The sequence below is a fragment of the Anopheles maculipalpis genome, chromosome 2RL (assembly GCF_943734695.1).
Source record: "Anopheles maculipalpis chromosome 2RL, idAnoMacuDA_375_x, whole genome shotgun sequence".
NCBI classification, from domain to species: Eukaryota; Metazoa; Arthropoda; class Insecta; order Diptera; family Culicidae; genus Anopheles; species Anopheles maculipalpis.
In genome coordinates this window covers 13,825,159-13,841,127 of record NC_064871.1, presented here as the reverse complement: position 1 = coordinate 13,841,127, position 15,969 = coordinate 13,825,159, and the positions used below count along the sequence as shown (strand labels likewise).

The 15,969-nt window shown below is 46.7% G+C and overlaps 8 protein-coding genes across 8 annotated transcripts in view; 4 read left to right on the top strand and 4 right to left on the bottom strand.

Moving 5' to 3' along the window:
• The window catches only part of LOC126558879 (uncharacterized), a 553,494-nt gene that overhangs the window by 154,705 nt on the left and 382,820 nt on the right, over positions 1 to 15,969 (top strand). The gene's annotated exons all lie outside the window — the stretch shown is intronic.
• Positions 1 to 15,969, bottom strand: part of LOC126558878 (uncharacterized) — a 521,842-nt gene that overhangs the window by 168,552 nt on the left and 337,321 nt on the right. The gene's annotated exons all lie outside the window — the stretch shown is intronic.
• On the top strand, positions 909 to 3,230 carry LOC126557199 (SWI/SNF-related matrix-associated actin-dependent regulator of chromatin subfamily E member 1-like). The gene has a single exon (XM_050212884.1). The coding sequence runs from the start codon at positions 958 to 960 to the stop codon at positions 3,220 to 3,222; it is 2,265 nt and encodes a 754-aa protein (XP_050068841.1). The 5' UTR covers positions 909 to 957; the 3' UTR covers positions 3,223 to 3,230.
• Positions 3,473 to 4,436, bottom strand: LOC126558949 (proteasome subunit alpha type-2). The gene is made up of 3 exons (XM_050215040.1): positions 4,282 to 4,436; positions 3,876 to 4,208; positions 3,473 to 3,808 (listed from the first exon to the last, which is right to left on the bottom strand). Exons 1-3 carry the CDS (start codon positions 4,320 to 4,322, stop codon positions 3,478 to 3,480), a joined length of 705 nt encoding a protein of 234 aa, XP_050070997.1. The 5' UTR covers positions 4,323 to 4,436; the 3' UTR covers positions 3,473 to 3,477.
• On the top strand, positions 4,911 to 5,849 carry LOC126560108 (uncharacterized). Its single transcript, XM_050216270.1, has 2 exons — positions 4,911 to 4,916; positions 4,983 to 5,849. The coding sequence occupies exons 1-2, from the start codon at positions 4,911 to 4,913 to the stop codon at positions 5,847 to 5,849; spliced, it is 873 nt and encodes a 290-aa protein (XP_050072227.1).
• Positions 6,120 to 7,331, bottom strand: LOC126558225 (interleukin enhancer-binding factor 2 homolog). Its single transcript, XM_050214194.1, has one exon. The coding sequence runs from the start codon at positions 7,314 to 7,316 to the stop codon at positions 6,120 to 6,122; it is 1,197 nt and encodes a 398-aa protein (XP_050070151.1). The 5' UTR covers positions 7,317 to 7,331.
• Positions 7,703 to 8,437, bottom strand: LOC126559263 (28S ribosomal protein S10, mitochondrial). The gene is made up of 3 exons (XM_050215391.1): positions 8,371 to 8,437; positions 8,052 to 8,296; positions 7,703 to 7,983 (listed from the first exon to the last, which is right to left on the bottom strand). Exons 1-3 carry the CDS (start codon positions 8,377 to 8,379, stop codon positions 7,743 to 7,745), a joined length of 495 nt encoding a protein of 164 aa, XP_050071348.1. The 5' UTR covers positions 8,380 to 8,437; the 3' UTR covers positions 7,703 to 7,742.
• The window catches only part of LOC126557224 (protein neuralized), a 34,037-nt gene continuing 27,269 nt past the window's right edge, over positions 9,202 to 15,969 (top strand). The window contains exon 1 of the mRNA XM_050212928.1: positions 9,202 to 9,288. Within this exon, the coding sequence (XP_050068885.1) occupies positions 9,264 to 9,288 (25 nt within the window). The 5' untranslated portion in view covers positions 9,202 to 9,263. The remainder of the gene's footprint in view (positions 9,289 to 15,969) is intronic.

Genomic DNA, 15,969 nt, shown 5'->3' with positions numbered 1-15,969 from the left:
CTGTTTCGCTCACTGGGAGCGCTGGAACGCGATCGCCTCACAGTTCTCTCTTCTCACCGAAGTTTGTTGTTTTCATTGGTGTTCCGAGTTGTGGACGCAAAGCCACGCGAATTGGGAAATGCGCGAATACGCCGTGAGCCGGCAGATGTAATGGAGTTGTTTTAGTACTATGAGAAACTTTTGGACTGTTGTTTGCCGTTGGGTTATTAAGTAACAATCATTTCGTTTGTTTACATTCATTTTTTTTCTGTTTAGCTGATGTTATTACACCTGTTTAATTTTTATTTTTATCTCAAATTCATGATTTTCTGCTTTGCCATACTGAAGATATTTTCAAATACGCATCACGAAAACCGTTATTATTGTACGATATGAACAGCTCGTTTGTTAGTCTTAATAAGTTTGTCAGATGGGAATCTCACTTTGTAATTCGCTCTCTTGTTCAAACTCACCGGATTTACATGCGACTGTTATAAATATCTCACCCACGCCTTCTCATTATGGTAGCTGCATGAAAACAATTCTCTTTATTACCAGCTCTTCACGTCACTAATATTATGGATACATATTTTATTAGTGTAACTTATCAACTTTTCAATAATAAAATCTTATAACGTGTAATTTATGTAAATTCTTATCTTTTTTCAAAATTGTTTACCCATACGTCTTTCGTCTGCGGTAACGTCTTCAGTAAACGTCTGATTCGGGATGTGTCATCGAGCTGTCACATTTCTGCTGATGGGAAAAAAATAGCGTCTGGTTTTGCATTGGGTAAGAAAAACAGCATTTATTTAATGGAAATTAGAATACTTTCGTGTCATTTTTTATTTTTTCTTCTACACGTGTAATCCCTTGTGGCCATTCTGACAATTTAATGTGTTTTTGTGCATTGCTTTTTCAGATAAAACAAATTGAAGCAGCGAGCTTGCCGACGCCGATTGCAATCGGAAATTCAAAATGGCGCTCCCTGCCAACTATAAACACAACATACCGGGTCCATCGATGCCACCCCAACGACTACGCCCATCGGGCTCGGGTGCCGACCGGAAAGACAATTCGAGCCCCTTCATGCACAACCCGCACGGCAATCCGGCGTTCAATCCGCAGAAGATGGGTAAAGCTTCGGCGGCGTCCGAATCGAAGATGATCAAACCACCGAAACCACCCGAAAAGCCACTGATGCCGTACATGCGCTATTCGCGCAAAGTGTGGGACTCGATCAAGGCGTCCAATTCCGACCTGAAGCTGTGGGAGGTGGGAAAGATTATCGGCCAGCAGTGGCGTCTGTTGCCCGATTCGGAAAAGGAAGAGTACATTGCGGAGTACGAGCTGGAGAAGGCGGAACACGAGAAGAACATGAAAGCGTACCACAACTCTCCGGCCTATCTGGCATACCTGACGGCACGAAACAAGGTGAAACCGGGCGATGGTGATGGTCACGAGACTTCATCGCGCTCCAGTTCGAAGGGTACGCAAGCGGACCGTCGTATTGACATTCAGCCGGCGGAAGATGAAGATGATCCGGACGATGGGTATTCGTTCAAGCACGTAGCGTACGCACGTTTTTCGCGTAATCATCGGTTGATTAATGAAATATTTTCGGACGCGGTTGTGCCGGATGTTCGTTCGGTTGTTACGACGCAGCGCATGCACGTGCTGAAGCGCCAGGTGCAGTCGCTAACGATGCATCAAATGAAGTTGCAACACGAATTGCAGCTGATTGAGGAAAAGTTTGAAACACGCAAGCGGAAGTTTGTCGAATCGAGCGAAACGTTCCAAGACGAGCTGAAAAAGCACTGCAAACCGGCCGTGGATGAGGAAACCTTTCAGAAGATGGTTGACCGGCAGTACGAGATGATGAAGCGAGACCGTCTGCGGGCACTCGAGGAAGCACAGAAGCCGACAGCACCGGCTCCGACACCGGCACCGACACAGCAACCTCCGGCAGGGCCACCAAAGCAAGAGCCGGAACAAACGTCAGAACAGGCCGCTTCAAATGAATCTTCTTCTGCAGAGGCTGGTGAGGCACCGGCAGGAGCAAATGCAGAATCGACCGAAACGGCCAGAGATCGGTCACCACCAGCAGCAGCCGTTTCGGATGAATCTCAAGGGTCACAAGATTCTTCAGCTGGGGCACCACCGCAACAACCGCCAATGGAGAAGATGGACACTACGGAAGAAGCTAAGCCAGAAGCAAAAGATGAAAATGTGCCCGCCGGTATGTCGAAAGCAACTCCAGAAGTGGCCAAAGAGCCAGTTGTACCGGCCCCGAACGTTTCAGTTGTTCCAGATCAGCAAGTTCCAGTTTCGGTGGTACCTCCCGGTGTTCCTCCTGCTCCTTCCCATCATGCTGGAGCAATTCCGCCAACACCGCCCACGGTCCCTACACCACCAGCGGAACCAAAACCGGAAGTTCCGCCCTCATCAACCGTGCACCATACTGGCCCTGCCCAGCCACCCGCACATCATGCTGTCGTTCACGGTGCTTATCCTCCCCATGGCGCTCCAGTAACTTCTGCGGCCACCGTGCCAACTCCACATCAAGCACCGATTGTACCCACACCACCTCCCCCATCTCACACCCCGGAAGCACAGGTCCCACCACCAAACGTAACCGTGCCGCATCATCAGCCACCCCATCCTCCTCCTCATCACATGCCACCGCACATGCAGCCACACCCGGGCATGCCAACACATGGACCCACATTCCCCGGCTATCCGCACGCCGGTTCACCGCGTGCACCGTACTATCTGTCGTCGTACGGAGCACACCCACAACCGTACGGCCAGTACGGACACTATCCGTACCATCAGCAGTATGCACCACCGCCACCACCCCCTGGCAGCTACGTAACGGGAGCGGTTCGACCGCCGGGTGGACCTCCCGGACCGATGGGACATTACGGTGAGGTACATCCGCATCCGGAAGCACATCACGGTTACGGACCACCACCACCGACGGCTGGTGGACCGCCCGGTAGTATGGCACCCGGTGCACCACCACCAACCCCGACAATGGTCACAGCAACGGCTACCGTAACGCCACCAACGGCGGTCCCGTCTGTCTCACAACCGGAACCAGGTGAGATTGAGCCAGAAAAGGCACCGGCAGCGGTTGCACCCGCGCCTCCACCAGTATCCACTCCGGCGTCCAAGAAGCGTAAGAAGGGTGGTGCTGCAGCAGCCGCCAAGCTCGACGATGCCGACAAGAAAGACGATTGATCGTATGCGACGCTTCTAAGATAAAGCTGCTTAATTGACGTGGAATGTAATTTAATAAGGGAAGTTTCTCAATAAATCATCTTAATTTAGCTCTACAAAAACAACCGCATTTTAATTGACGTAGGGGCTCCATTTGCATGAAGAAGAATAGTGTTTTTTTATTTCAAAATTCCATCATCCCATCCACAGTAAATCTATTTTACCGAAAAAGAAAACAATCTCCGCTCATGGACACAAATGGCTTAAAATAAAAGCTTATGGAATATTGGCCAGATAGTCCTGCACGTCGGATGGGTCCAGTCGGCGGAAACCGTTCGCATCGCAAATGCCCACCTCAATGTTGTCTGCGTTCATCTGTCCCTCGAAGCCTTCCTTTAGCGTTAGGATGGCCGTGTGGACCGCATCGTCCAGCTCGAGATCTTCACTGTAGCGCTTCTCGAGGAAGGTTTTGCCATTGTTAGCATTCTTGCCCATGGCCGTCGCCTTCCACGCAAAGTATGCCCCGGAGGGATCGCATTGGAACAGATACGGGCGACCATCGTCCCAGCCACAGATCAGCAACGACACACCGAACGGTCGCACACCACTGTTGAGAAATGTTTAGTCAGTTATCATCCGGAAGCAAAGAATAAAGCAGCAATAGGCCTACTCACCCGGACTGCGTGTACTCCTGCATGACCGTGGCAACCTTTTGCACCAACTGCGACGTCGGAATGGGCTCGCGGTACGTTAGGTAGTAGTTCTGGGCCAACTTCCGGGCCTGCTTTACCAGTAGACGATAGTCGGGTCCCATGCCAGAGTAAATCATACCGATATGGTTCGTGACCATTTCCACCTTGTGCACGCTGTGCTCATCGTACAGGATTGACTTTTGCTTGTTTTCCGTAGCAATCACGACTCCGTTCACTGCCTTAATACCGACCGAAGGTGCTCCCGCTGCTACCGCTGCCAGGGCATACTCGATCTGGACCAGCTTCCCCGACGGGCTGTGTAGGAAGAGAGTTGCGACATTTAGTACAGAACGATTGCCTTTCTTGTTTCACGTGATAATAGGCTTACCTGAAGGTGGTTAACGAAAAGCTATATCGTTCCGAAGCCATCGTTTAAACAGTTTATATTCAATGCCACACACTCTGGAGAATGTTTTCAGAAAATGGTTTCAGTGCGGATGAAACAAACTTGGCAAAACAGCTTGCTCACCGGCATTGACAGCAGTTTCGCCTGGTTTGAGGCGAATATACAACCGGGCGAAATGTGTCACTCAAATGTGGGGAAGGGATTTTTTTTGTAAACATTTTTCGTTTTAAAATCTTGCAGAATTGTTTAAAAATGTGTTTAATTCGAAAAAAGTATAAAAATCACAGTATAGATTCAATTCATGTTCTTTTCAAAATGTTATTATCATGCAATAAAACCCTTCAGCGTATTTTATAGCATCTCACCTGGTGAGAATAAGAGTGAGATTTTACTCACGAAGAATTTTCTCATTTGTTGTTCTCGATAACGCATTCAGAGGAATAAAAAAACACGGGAAAAACATTGCAACGCCTGCTCAGTGTGCGTGTGTGTATGTTTCGATTGTCAAAAATTTTCACTTGGTCGTGTAGCAATTTTTCCACACGAATCACGAAGGTCGGAAAATTCATCAACATTTTGGACGACTGGGCGACTCATTCAAAAAAACATCAATGGGAGTATGTGCACGTGTGCAGGGTGTGTAGTGTTTAAATTTTAAAAACCAATTCCACTTTCTTTTGTAGAACATGCGACAAATGGAGCAAAAGTATGATCTTTCCAAGTGTCACGCGTACAACGAGAAAAGTTCCTTCGCCTTTTGGATCGTGCTGGTACTGCTGTTCTGTCTCGCGTTGGGCAATCTCTGTCTGACGCTTTCCATAACGGCCATTCTGCGGATCTATCGTGGTATGGAAAACATTGAGCTGATACAGGACGCGGATGCGATAAAATTTTACGGAAATATCGATTTCGACCGTGTGTACAAGCAGGACGGTCTGTTGGAAGGTTTCTACGATGAACCGCTAGAGATAACCGGAGACGATGGTGATGTGTCGATCAATCTGGTCAATCGGAATGGACATTCGCATAACAAAATTCAGCTCACCAGGGCGGGCAGCTTTTTGAAGGGAATTAATCATTTCGATGTGAAGGATCCGGTCACGGGCAAGCAGGTGTTTGGGACGTCGCGACCGAACTATAACATGCCACAGGGCGCTATGATTTTGCAGGCCCATCTGATTAACAGTGGGCGCATTGCGTCACCCATTAATGACACGTTGAAGTTGCAAACGCGAAACAAACTTACACTGAAGGGTACGGAGGGTATCCGAATGGAGGCGAAGGAGTTGCTGTGGTCGGCAGATCAGAACATCTTTCTGAAGTCGGACAATGGTAGCACTATGCTGCTGGGTGGGAATGGTGTGTGGATTAACGTGAACAATCTGCCGGTGGTAAAGGGCGAACATGGCGCACGGACAGGATCGTCTAGTCAGTACAAGCTGTGCGTTTGCTATCCTCAGGGACGCATCTTTCGTATGGCTGTACCGAAATCACACAATGCTCGGGTTAACTGTGCCCATTTTAGCGCCAAGGAGAATCCGTGCGTGTAGACCTTTGGGATTCAAGTACAGTATTAGTGGCAGCAGTTTCGGAGCAAACATATCGGCCATAATGGATTGGTAGATCAGTTATAGTGGTAGTTGCTCAATGAAAGGTATAGTGAAGTAGTTGTTTTATTTCATTTAAGTCAGAAAATCTTGCAAGCGAGCAGTCAGCGGAGTTTGTTAAATTACATCATTATGAGTTTATGTATCGTCTATTCTAAAGTACTATCATTAAAATCCCAACTGTTCCCCGACAATGCTGACTACCATGGACACTTACTCTGTCGGTTCTTCATTTATGGTTTCACCCTCGACACACTCCATGTCGTCCTCTTCGCCGTCCTTCTTTTCCGATGGCTTCTCGTACGCTGGTTCTAGCGGTGAAACTACGACACCGTCCCAAACAGACATTTCCTTCGCGACGGTCGTATTTTCCACAAAGCCAAGGATGTGTTTGTACCCACCGTGAGCCAACACACGTACCAGCGTCTGTGCCGTCATGCAGCATTCATCCTGCTGGACCAGTGTCATCGATGTGTGCACCCGGAAGTGACCCACCTCGCACGGATCCGTAATACCAGCCGATCCGGGCACAAACAGTCCGGAAGCTAGCAGTTGAAATACGCGCCGGAAAGCAACGTTCACCGGAAGTGCCTGTCGGCTCGGGTTGTTCATGATGACGGAATGAGCAAGCAGATCGCAAATCCAAGGATTTAACGGTTTAAACCCATCGAAACGACGGGCAAGATCCTTGAGTATGCGTATCAGCACCTTAATCGTTGAATGGTGAGCATTTTCCTCAAACCAACGCGTATGTCTGATGGCGCCCAGATGCCTTTGGATGATTTTGAAATCGAGATGTTTCTCCGGCTCGAGTTTGCGCATGTTCTGAGGTAGCGTTGCAATCAGACACCGTATCTTCGCGAGTGCGTTCGAAATTTCGAATCCCTTCTCACTGTACGTTAACGAAAGTGCTTCCGCTTTGGGCACAACTTCCGTTTTCATTGACTTTTGAAGATCTTCCTCCACTTTTTTGCCGAGTGCTTCGGCACAATCCTTCGTTGGGAGTGTCTTTAGGATGATGACAATATCGGCCACATTGTTGCCCGCCATCATGGTGCCCTTTTTGTACGATCCTACCTGACGCACCTCTTCCAGCTGGCACTTGGTAAAGTCACCGGGCGCAATCACGATATTATCCAGCACGCCCTGCACCTTGGCAACGAGGTTCGAGATGGCGGTCTGTTCTGCTGCGGTTGGTGTGAGATCTTGGCTGCGCTTCAGTAGTGCATTGGTCAGGGCGGAATCGTCCGGGGCCGGGTGCACCCGGGGGAAAGCCATTTCCGCAAGCGTAAGATCGAAGGGATGGCGCGGCAGGAATGTTTTCTTGTTCATATACGGTGCTCCACGACCACGCATACCCATTCCCATTCCACCACGGCCACCACCTCGCATTAAACCGGGACGAACCATTGTTTACACTAAAATGTACACGTAAGGAGTTGCATTAACACTTTAAAAGTAACTTAAACACGATACTTACAGTTTTATTTCGGATTATCTTGGTAAATATGTTTTCGGGTGGTGGACGTTCAACGCCCGACAACACAACAAACAAGCTTTGTACCAATTGAATCTTTCCCTAGGAACAGCTTGCTTCTCAGTACAGTGAAAAAGGGCTTCTCACTATAGTGACAAGAAGATTTGTAGAAAAAGTTTGACATTTTCTATAGCAACTACGAGCTTGCTATAATTACCCTACCAGAGGCGAAAAAATATCCCAAAACACCATGATGATTTCAGCATCGATCGATTCGGTCCAGTTTTATGAAAATAAATACAATATCGATCTTTACTACACACGATGCACAACTTTAATAACTAAATTACACCATTTCATTACTTTCGCAAATGTTCTGGCAGTTGCTGTAGCTCCACTTTAGTCACTTTTAATGCTATACCCTCCGGTAGGTTGCGTTCGATATACTCCAGGAACGTATCGAGCGTCGATCCGGTAAGCTTGTGAAAGTGCATAAATCGATAGTAATTTCGCACCTCGTACTGCACTCTATGCTTCTTGTAGATGTGTACCGATTTCAACAGCGTCAAACGATCCTTTACCGCTTTCCGGAGTACCCAGCTGCAATGAGAAACCTAGTTGTGTTAAAAACAGCTTCAAAGCGCGTATCTTGCGGCTTGCATACGTACTTTTTACCAACTTCTATGTTCAAATGTTCTGCTGCTGTCTTAGTATACAGGGCATAGCTTTTCATCACTTCCGGATCGATGCCTTTCATCTGTAGTTCCACCCGGCTGTACAGTTTGTCCGGAACGCCAATGGGGGCTGGTTGTTCTACGGTTTGGGTGGTGGATGGAACCGCTTCGGAATACCATCGTACGGTGCGGATTGGTCGGGGCACCAAGGGTACCAAGGTGCGAGTAAAGTTGAACCACTATAGAGGTACAAAATATGAACAAAATTAGATGAATTCACTAATTTTTTATTGCTTTTCGATGCCGGCTTCACCTTCAGCATGGTATTTCGTGTTATTCAACAGCAGACTGTAAACAAACTTGTCAACGTCATTTTGACAGTAAGCTTCGATGTTTTGTGTATCCTCTTGCGATGTATTTTCTCAGCTGATGTGCTGAACTGCTATTGCAAATTGGAAATCACGATTTTAAATATGATTATCGAATAAAAGTAAAAAATAAACCTGTTCCATCGGTAGATATGATTTTATAAGGAAAACAAACAAAACTGGACCAATATCGTGTAATTATTTGTAAGCAGTTCAGAATGCTTAATCATGTAAATTAAGGACTTAACTAATGGAATGCTATTTGCCGAAACCACGTAGTACCTAGGGTGTGATTGTGCGCATGTGGTGCGGAATCCCTTTCCCAGGGCATTCCAGGACGAAACGGGACAAGGATGCGTGCGGCAGAACTTTATTGACGTTTCCCTTGCTGGAGAAAAGGAGACAACATTATTTTACAAAAAAAAAAAAAAAACACCCAGTCAGTCACACACTCACAGTTCCTAGTGCGAAATCCATTCCGGGTCGGCAAATGTGGCAATAAATTGTACAAAATATACAAAAATTTGCAACATAGTTAACTAGTAAGCCTAATTAGAATTAGTACTAAGTAACGTTGAACCCGCGGAACAATGTTAGTGAGGTGGAGTACGCGTGGAAGGCAGCGAAGCCAGTCCGATATTCGCTAGTATTGTAGTATGGTGCAGAACCGATGACTCCTTTGCCGCACGCGTGTGCCTGAAAGTGGTGTGTAGCTAAATAGGTTTTGGAATTCGGCAGCAAGAAGCCTGAAACAGATCGTGCAAGAGACCTAGTGAAGAATCTCCAGCTACTCACACGCACCCGGACAGGACACGGCCAATGCGTCCCGCATAATACCATGGGCCAAGCGAACAGCGGTTCATGTAAGTAGAATACGAAACTCGACTTGCAAATTTACATAACCACAAAACAAAAGGGGAGAAGGGGAGTTTCCTACAGCAAGGAAGGACGGAAGATAAAACGGAAGCAAATGTAGGACGATGTAAACAATGCTGTCCGGAAGAAAGCCCAGCCCGGCGGATTCCCACGACTGATTTCAACGTATTTACTCGCCACCGGTTTTCTAAGGCCTTTCGCTACAAGGCTTAAAAAGCTGTCGATTCCTTCGACGGGGTCGAAATCCTTTTTCCTTCATTTTAGAGACACTCCTCCACGGTGAATGCGTGCCATTAAGCGTACTACACCTGTCGGCAAGTTGTTCGATCTGGTGTCCCCTTCAACTCACAAGAGGAAGTGAAGCATTAATCGAATCGAAGACTCAATCTACTCGCTGCTGAAAAGTCGGTAGGGGTAAAATTGAGAATCATCGCCTAGAGAATCCTGTGTAAGGATAAGGAAGCGGAAGAAATGAAATCTAAAGCACCGTGGAACGGTTCTTTTTCCCTTTCGCTTGCACGCAGCTGCCGATACGGAATGCTTCTTCTCCGTGTGAACCATCGTTCCGTCGTGGCAAGTGTATTTCGCTGCCGTGGACGGAAATTGGAACCACATGCGAGAACGGGAGAAACACAACAATATTAATCGCTTACACCTTGCACAAAGGAACCAGCGAAATTTCATCCATTTCCTCGGCAGAAAAGTGGTTCCATCCGGAGGGAAATGATTGCTGTTTTGCATGCTTCCGTTGTGTGGTTATAATTAAGCAGAGACTAAATTTCGTGGCGCAACTGTTTCGGCACAGGTTGTGCTCGAATGTTGTCACCTGTGGCCCACCCGCAGTCTAGCAGAGAGGAAGAACACCAGGGAGGCAACCATGGTGCAGAGCTATTATGCACGCCTGTATAACCGCTGAGAAACCGTGTCCACCGAGGGTATCTGCTACTGGGACTCTCACCGAGCAGCCCGGCTGATTGGAATCGTATTCAGTGTGACATCGTTAGAAACAATAGGCTTCGTTTAGCGTAGTCCTACACACAAAGGCTTTCCCGTAACGAAATGGGACGCTCGGCATGTGGGAGAACACCATGGTCCGTACACGACGTCAGTGTTTTTTTGCGATTACGTACCTCTAAGCGGTACCATGGGAAACATTCTGGAGCTGCTCTTTTGCTAGTCTTCTGTCTGTCGGAGAAGAAACCCCGGAGCAATCGGTTTCGGTACTATCGGTTGGTTCGTTTTGAATGTCGATTCCGTTCCGCCGGTAGGGGGATCGCATCGGCTCGATCAGCTGTCTTCAGAAGGAAGGTGAAAAGCAATGGATCGATAAGGCAGCAGTGCTTCGGCTTACCTGTGTGTTTGCGCCCATGGGAGCTTGATGATCGAAACCGGGATCATGAAAAAATGAAGGACAGCAGCAGGCAAACACAACCTCTGTCTAAGGTTTCGATACCTTTCGGTGGGCTATCTGGGCTAACAAAAATCAATTTTCCAACTGTTTCGTTTGGACTTCAACTGTGACGGCATTCGAGGATGCAGCGTGTAGATAGAAAATTAAAGTAAACATATGCGTTTGAATTTTTCTACTAAAACTACAATCGGTGGGAAGTTGCTTTTTGTACGGGGAAAAAATTAGTCTGTAAAATTTTACATTTGGCTTGGAGCTTGCTCCGACACTTGTTTAACTCTTTGGGCGATCTGATTTCCTAGGCAATAAACAGCGCAGATCTTCACATGTTCCTGACGGACTGGTGATCAAATCGCATCATAACCGTTCCTTCACAGTGAGGCCTGATTATACAACTGTGTAGTTATCATTAAGTCTAGTATATATATGAACTGAATGAATTCGGATGTCCTTGACCCAGGAAGAGAGAAGATTTAGCAATATTCAAAGAGCTGATTTCAATACTTCTGCTAAGCTTTATTAAATTTTGGTAGTATGACTATCTGCAACTGATCCATCTATAATAAATTGGGTTTGTCCAAAATTGCATCAATAATTGTGTTATAATAATTCTTTGAAGATTGGCTTTAATATCTCATGTTTACATGATGTGTACTAGCAGGTGGTCCTATTTTATCGGCGATCACTGCAGCTTCTTCTCATGGAGCTATTTTGTAGTTTGATTAAGTATACATACAATATTTCACGAGACCATCAAATGTTCCGAAATTTCTTTCCAAGGATCGTGGAAATTATGTTACTATCGAGTGATGGAACAAAACTATAGTAACAATAGAATAACATATGCAGCAAATCAACAACAACAACAACAAAAAATAAAATGTTCTCCCAATACCCTCGGGCCGGAATGGAACGAAATCCTTAAAACAAAGGCAAATGCGTCCTAGTTGACATCTGCTCTTGGGCACTCGATTCCAGTTAATAATTATCATCATCTGTGCGTATGCCACTTTCTACAATTTTACAACAAAGACAACAAAATACACCAAACCGATCGTGCTGTGCTTGTGGCAATCACAAGAGCAGGTCAAAGCGTTGAGTGTTACAAGTAGAAGAAAAAAAAACCCTTACTGCCCTTACTTATACAACGAACAGTGCTGCGGGAGATTCGAGATGCACATATGCAGGCACCACCAACAGGATCGGACTAGAAGGTTTCTGATGATCGTTCAGCTGTTCCGTTTTTTCGTTCCTTTTTTTCGTACGTTGTTATGTCTTGCAAAGGGCTTTGCATATGGTCCAACCGGACTGCTTGTTGTGAACGAGTCTGATAACGTGTCGGTGGACGATCCAACACTAAACCGGACGAACCGATAAAAAACATATTATCAGCTGGCGAAAATGGAATGATTGTATGGGGAAAAGAAAGCATGTGCGCCTCACAGCAACACACAGAAAAAAGCAGCACATTGATTAAGTCTCGCCAACGATACCGAGAATGGCATAAGAAGCAACATGTTACAGCAAATGGGGATGATGATGTTTCGCTATATTTTAATATGATTCTTTTGGCATTTCTTTTTAGTGGGGCAAAAGCAACAAGAGCTGCGTAGTGTGCGTGTTGGCTTTTCCGGAAGGTCATTACGTTGGGCGGAGTGCCGGAGTTGGAGGATGTTTATGTTTGGACAGTAAATGCGAAGCAATGTCTGTTATTCATGAGGACAGTAATGTCGCTACTGTTTATGCTGCTGATGTGTTGCGTCGTGCAGCCGGCACACATCCCAAACAGTGCCGCAAATGATCCCTCCCAGATGAGCCAAGATGATGAGGACAGTTTTGAATTGGAAATGAGTATTCCAAACCGGTCTAGTCGATGTGCTGTGAGGAAGGATGATCTTGTTGGTTCCTACGAAGGATGTCTTTTGTGAGTGGTGTTTTTTCACACCCCGGAATTTTTGTTCGGATTAGGGTAGGACCTAAGAGTCCTGGTAGGAAAGTTGAGTAGGATACTTGCACATAGAGGTTGGAATTTATTTTCGTAAGCCTAAAGAGAAGGTTGCAAATACGCTTAGCTCTCATATAGCTTGATGAATGATAGCGAAGGTCCAACGATCCATATGATCTTGAAAAATGTTTTGCTTAACCTAACGCTCGGGATAGCTGCTTCTTTTGGTCGGCTAGCATAATTTCTGGCATCTGTGTTTCTCCCAATCATTCGGATTTAGATCATCGATATCATTGATCGAATAGGAAACGGGCGTTCATAAATTACATCCGCACCGCTTGCCGATAGAAATCTCAATCAGTGCCGCATTTCAGCCACGCTTCGGAATTCATTTGTAAACAGTTTTTCGCCTTGGAAAATGTATCGCGAGTATATGCCACACGCTTTCCCTATCGATCGTAAGGAATTCCAATCAAACTGAGCAAAAAATCTAATTTTACATTCGAACATCTCCGCGCATCTATGCGTTCGCGCGAGACCGTGACTAAGTCATTCGATTTGTGTCTGTGTCTGTATTTTGGTAAGAAGGTGCTGACGTTGTATGCTGGATAGATTTAGCAAGTGCAACAACACGCAACAAGAAAAAAAGAAGCTCAGTTAGCAATATTTCCATCTTACGTTTGCTCAACTAGACGAGCCTACATTTGGTGGAGGCCATCTTGCACATTTGGTCGCAAGCAAAGCAGTTGTTTATGTTAAGTTTATGAAGTTTTTTTTTCTCATTCGGTACCACAGTGTACCAACGGAGCGTTTGTGTGATCGCAAAAAAACATGGCCAGACCCCCTGCTTTTTGGCTGCTGCTGTTGGGTGGACTACACAGACGTGCACATACGCAAGTGACTCTGTAAAACTGCTCAAATCATCCCATCCATCACAGCCAGGCAAGTGCAGCGTCTGTTTTCACGCGCTTTTTTTTGTGGTTGCCATTTTTGTGTGTATATTTCCCGTGCTATTGCACTTTCCTCGCTGGGGGAGAGTTTTCTTTGTCCCTTCGGTTGTTCAAGGCCATGGAGCGCTCACACACCGTCGAGGAAAGTGTAGAAGAAAAAAAAACTGTGCACCAGAGCAGGATGGTTTGGGTTCAGCGATCTGCCTTACATCTTGGGGACAGTAGGCAGCTGTTAATGTTGCCGGTTTTAGTCGTCTTGGGGGTAAACATTTTGCATCTGCACTGTGGAGGGATGCAAAAACGACCCCAACACGCGTCGTGTGTTGGTGCACCGAGAAAGACGGATCGTATGAAGCATGTTGAAGCTGACAGGAAGAAGCATTTCAATGAATTTTTACAGTGGAAAAACGTGTCCATCATTTCAAATATTCAATATAGCTTTAAAGTGTCTAAAATTACACGACTTTTTTTTATCTCCCTGCGAGAAGGAACTTATTCTCAACCGAAATGATCATAACACATTATTATAGTACCGTTTCATCCGTGTGCGTAATGCAAAGCATTCCATCGTCCAGGCTGCATTTATTACCCCAGCGGAATTCGCTTTGTTGGAGGTGCAAAACGAAAAAAAAAACGAATCATCACCACACGCCACGGCGTTCCTGGTTGTTAGCAACATCTGCTGGTTAACGCTGGGTGACGATCGCGTTTTTTTGCTGCTATCGCTAGCGTCTTTTTGTTGTTGGTCGGCTTGAGTTAATATTACCGTCCAAACTCTTGCCTTAACGCGTGCGGATTTATGATTCGTTTCTTTGTTGTTAAACAACATCGCGCCACCATCTACCGAGGGAAAGAGTATGGGGTGCTCCATTTTTTTCTTGTTGAAGATATCAGACTACAAGTGCAAGTGCGCGTGCCATGGCGGTAGTACAATTCGCGGACTTCTGGTGGACTCTTCCGGTGGGTTGAAATAACGTAACTGCGAACTGCTAGAGAGGGGGCCTCATTCCAAGGTTTCTCAAAACCCAAGGGTGCGTGCCTGGAGTACACGCCCGACCGGAAGGGTGTAATTTGGTGAGTCGCATGTAACGTAGACGAAACTGCGAGTAGATGTGGGGTGTTTACGAAGAACACGTGCTTGCGTAATTGCTCGGTCAACAGTGTGGAAGTAGAGGAAGGGCTTGGAACATCCAGAACATAGGAAAAGCGTGTCGCGTCACTGCGCTCCGATGCGCGCATATCTGCGGTTGGCTGATCGCGAATGAATGAACGTTTATGAATGGTTAATTTCACTTGAGGAACCAACAATGAGGTTCCTCACCAATAGAGATCGACCAGCGCACGCACACCGAGTGACTGATGCTGGTTAGAATTTCCTTGTTATCGGGAACTGTACTGGTGTTCCATTCGTCGCACTTGAATACTGAACCTTGGTACAACCGCACTGATGCGTGGCAGCCAGGGGTTTGGGGCTACTAAGCGACAAAGGTCAACGTATGGTGCCAACAGTAGTTGCTCTGGTGGCACGTGAGTCCGGAAGCTTCGTTCCGGAGTGTTGGGCAGCATGTAAATTTGGCTCTATTCTCTGCGCGTGTCACCGGGTTCCGCCGAACGTGACCGTGATATTCATTGTGCAGCGAAAATATATCCCAAACGAGAACACACTCGAAATGCGTTCGTTGGGTGGGCTTGCTGTGTACTTGCGTGGTTCTGTCGAGCCCTTCAAATGTTTTCCCCACCTGAAAAGTGCTACACAGCGCCCTTCGAGTGCGCTGACCCAAAACTGTCGTTCGTAAACGATACTCGGAAGAGACAGCAGCAGCACTTCGCTCGACGGTGCAGCATATGGAAACTGATTCAAGCATAACCGATGGCACGCGTACCGGCGGAAGCTCGTGCCTCCAGCTGGTGTGTCTGTTTGCGGCCGGGTCCTTCGCTTCCTCGTTCAAGCCGCGCGGTTTCTGTTTACCCTCAGGAAAGCATAATACAATTCGCCACGGTTTTCACTGCCGACGAACCAGAGAAAGGCCAGAGAAGAGAAGCAACCCCAAAAGGAAGAAAGACGCGTAAGCCGACATCTCCAGTGCTGGTGCGTGCTTCTCCGTCCGTCGTCGGCTTTTTTTTCGGTAGCTGCGCTAGGGACTCGAGTTCACAGCTTTGCCGGCGGCATATTGAGCACGTTGCTACGTTCGTTTTCTTTTGTCAGTGCGTTTCACAGCTTCTTTTCGGCTTATTTTGTGTATGTGCGTTTTAGCATAGATCGGAAGATCAGCATCCGCATCGGTAAGGATGTCGGAAGTTCGGGGGATGGCAGCATATGTGCACTTTCGTACAATGTTTCTTGAGCTGCATATTCTGCGATGCG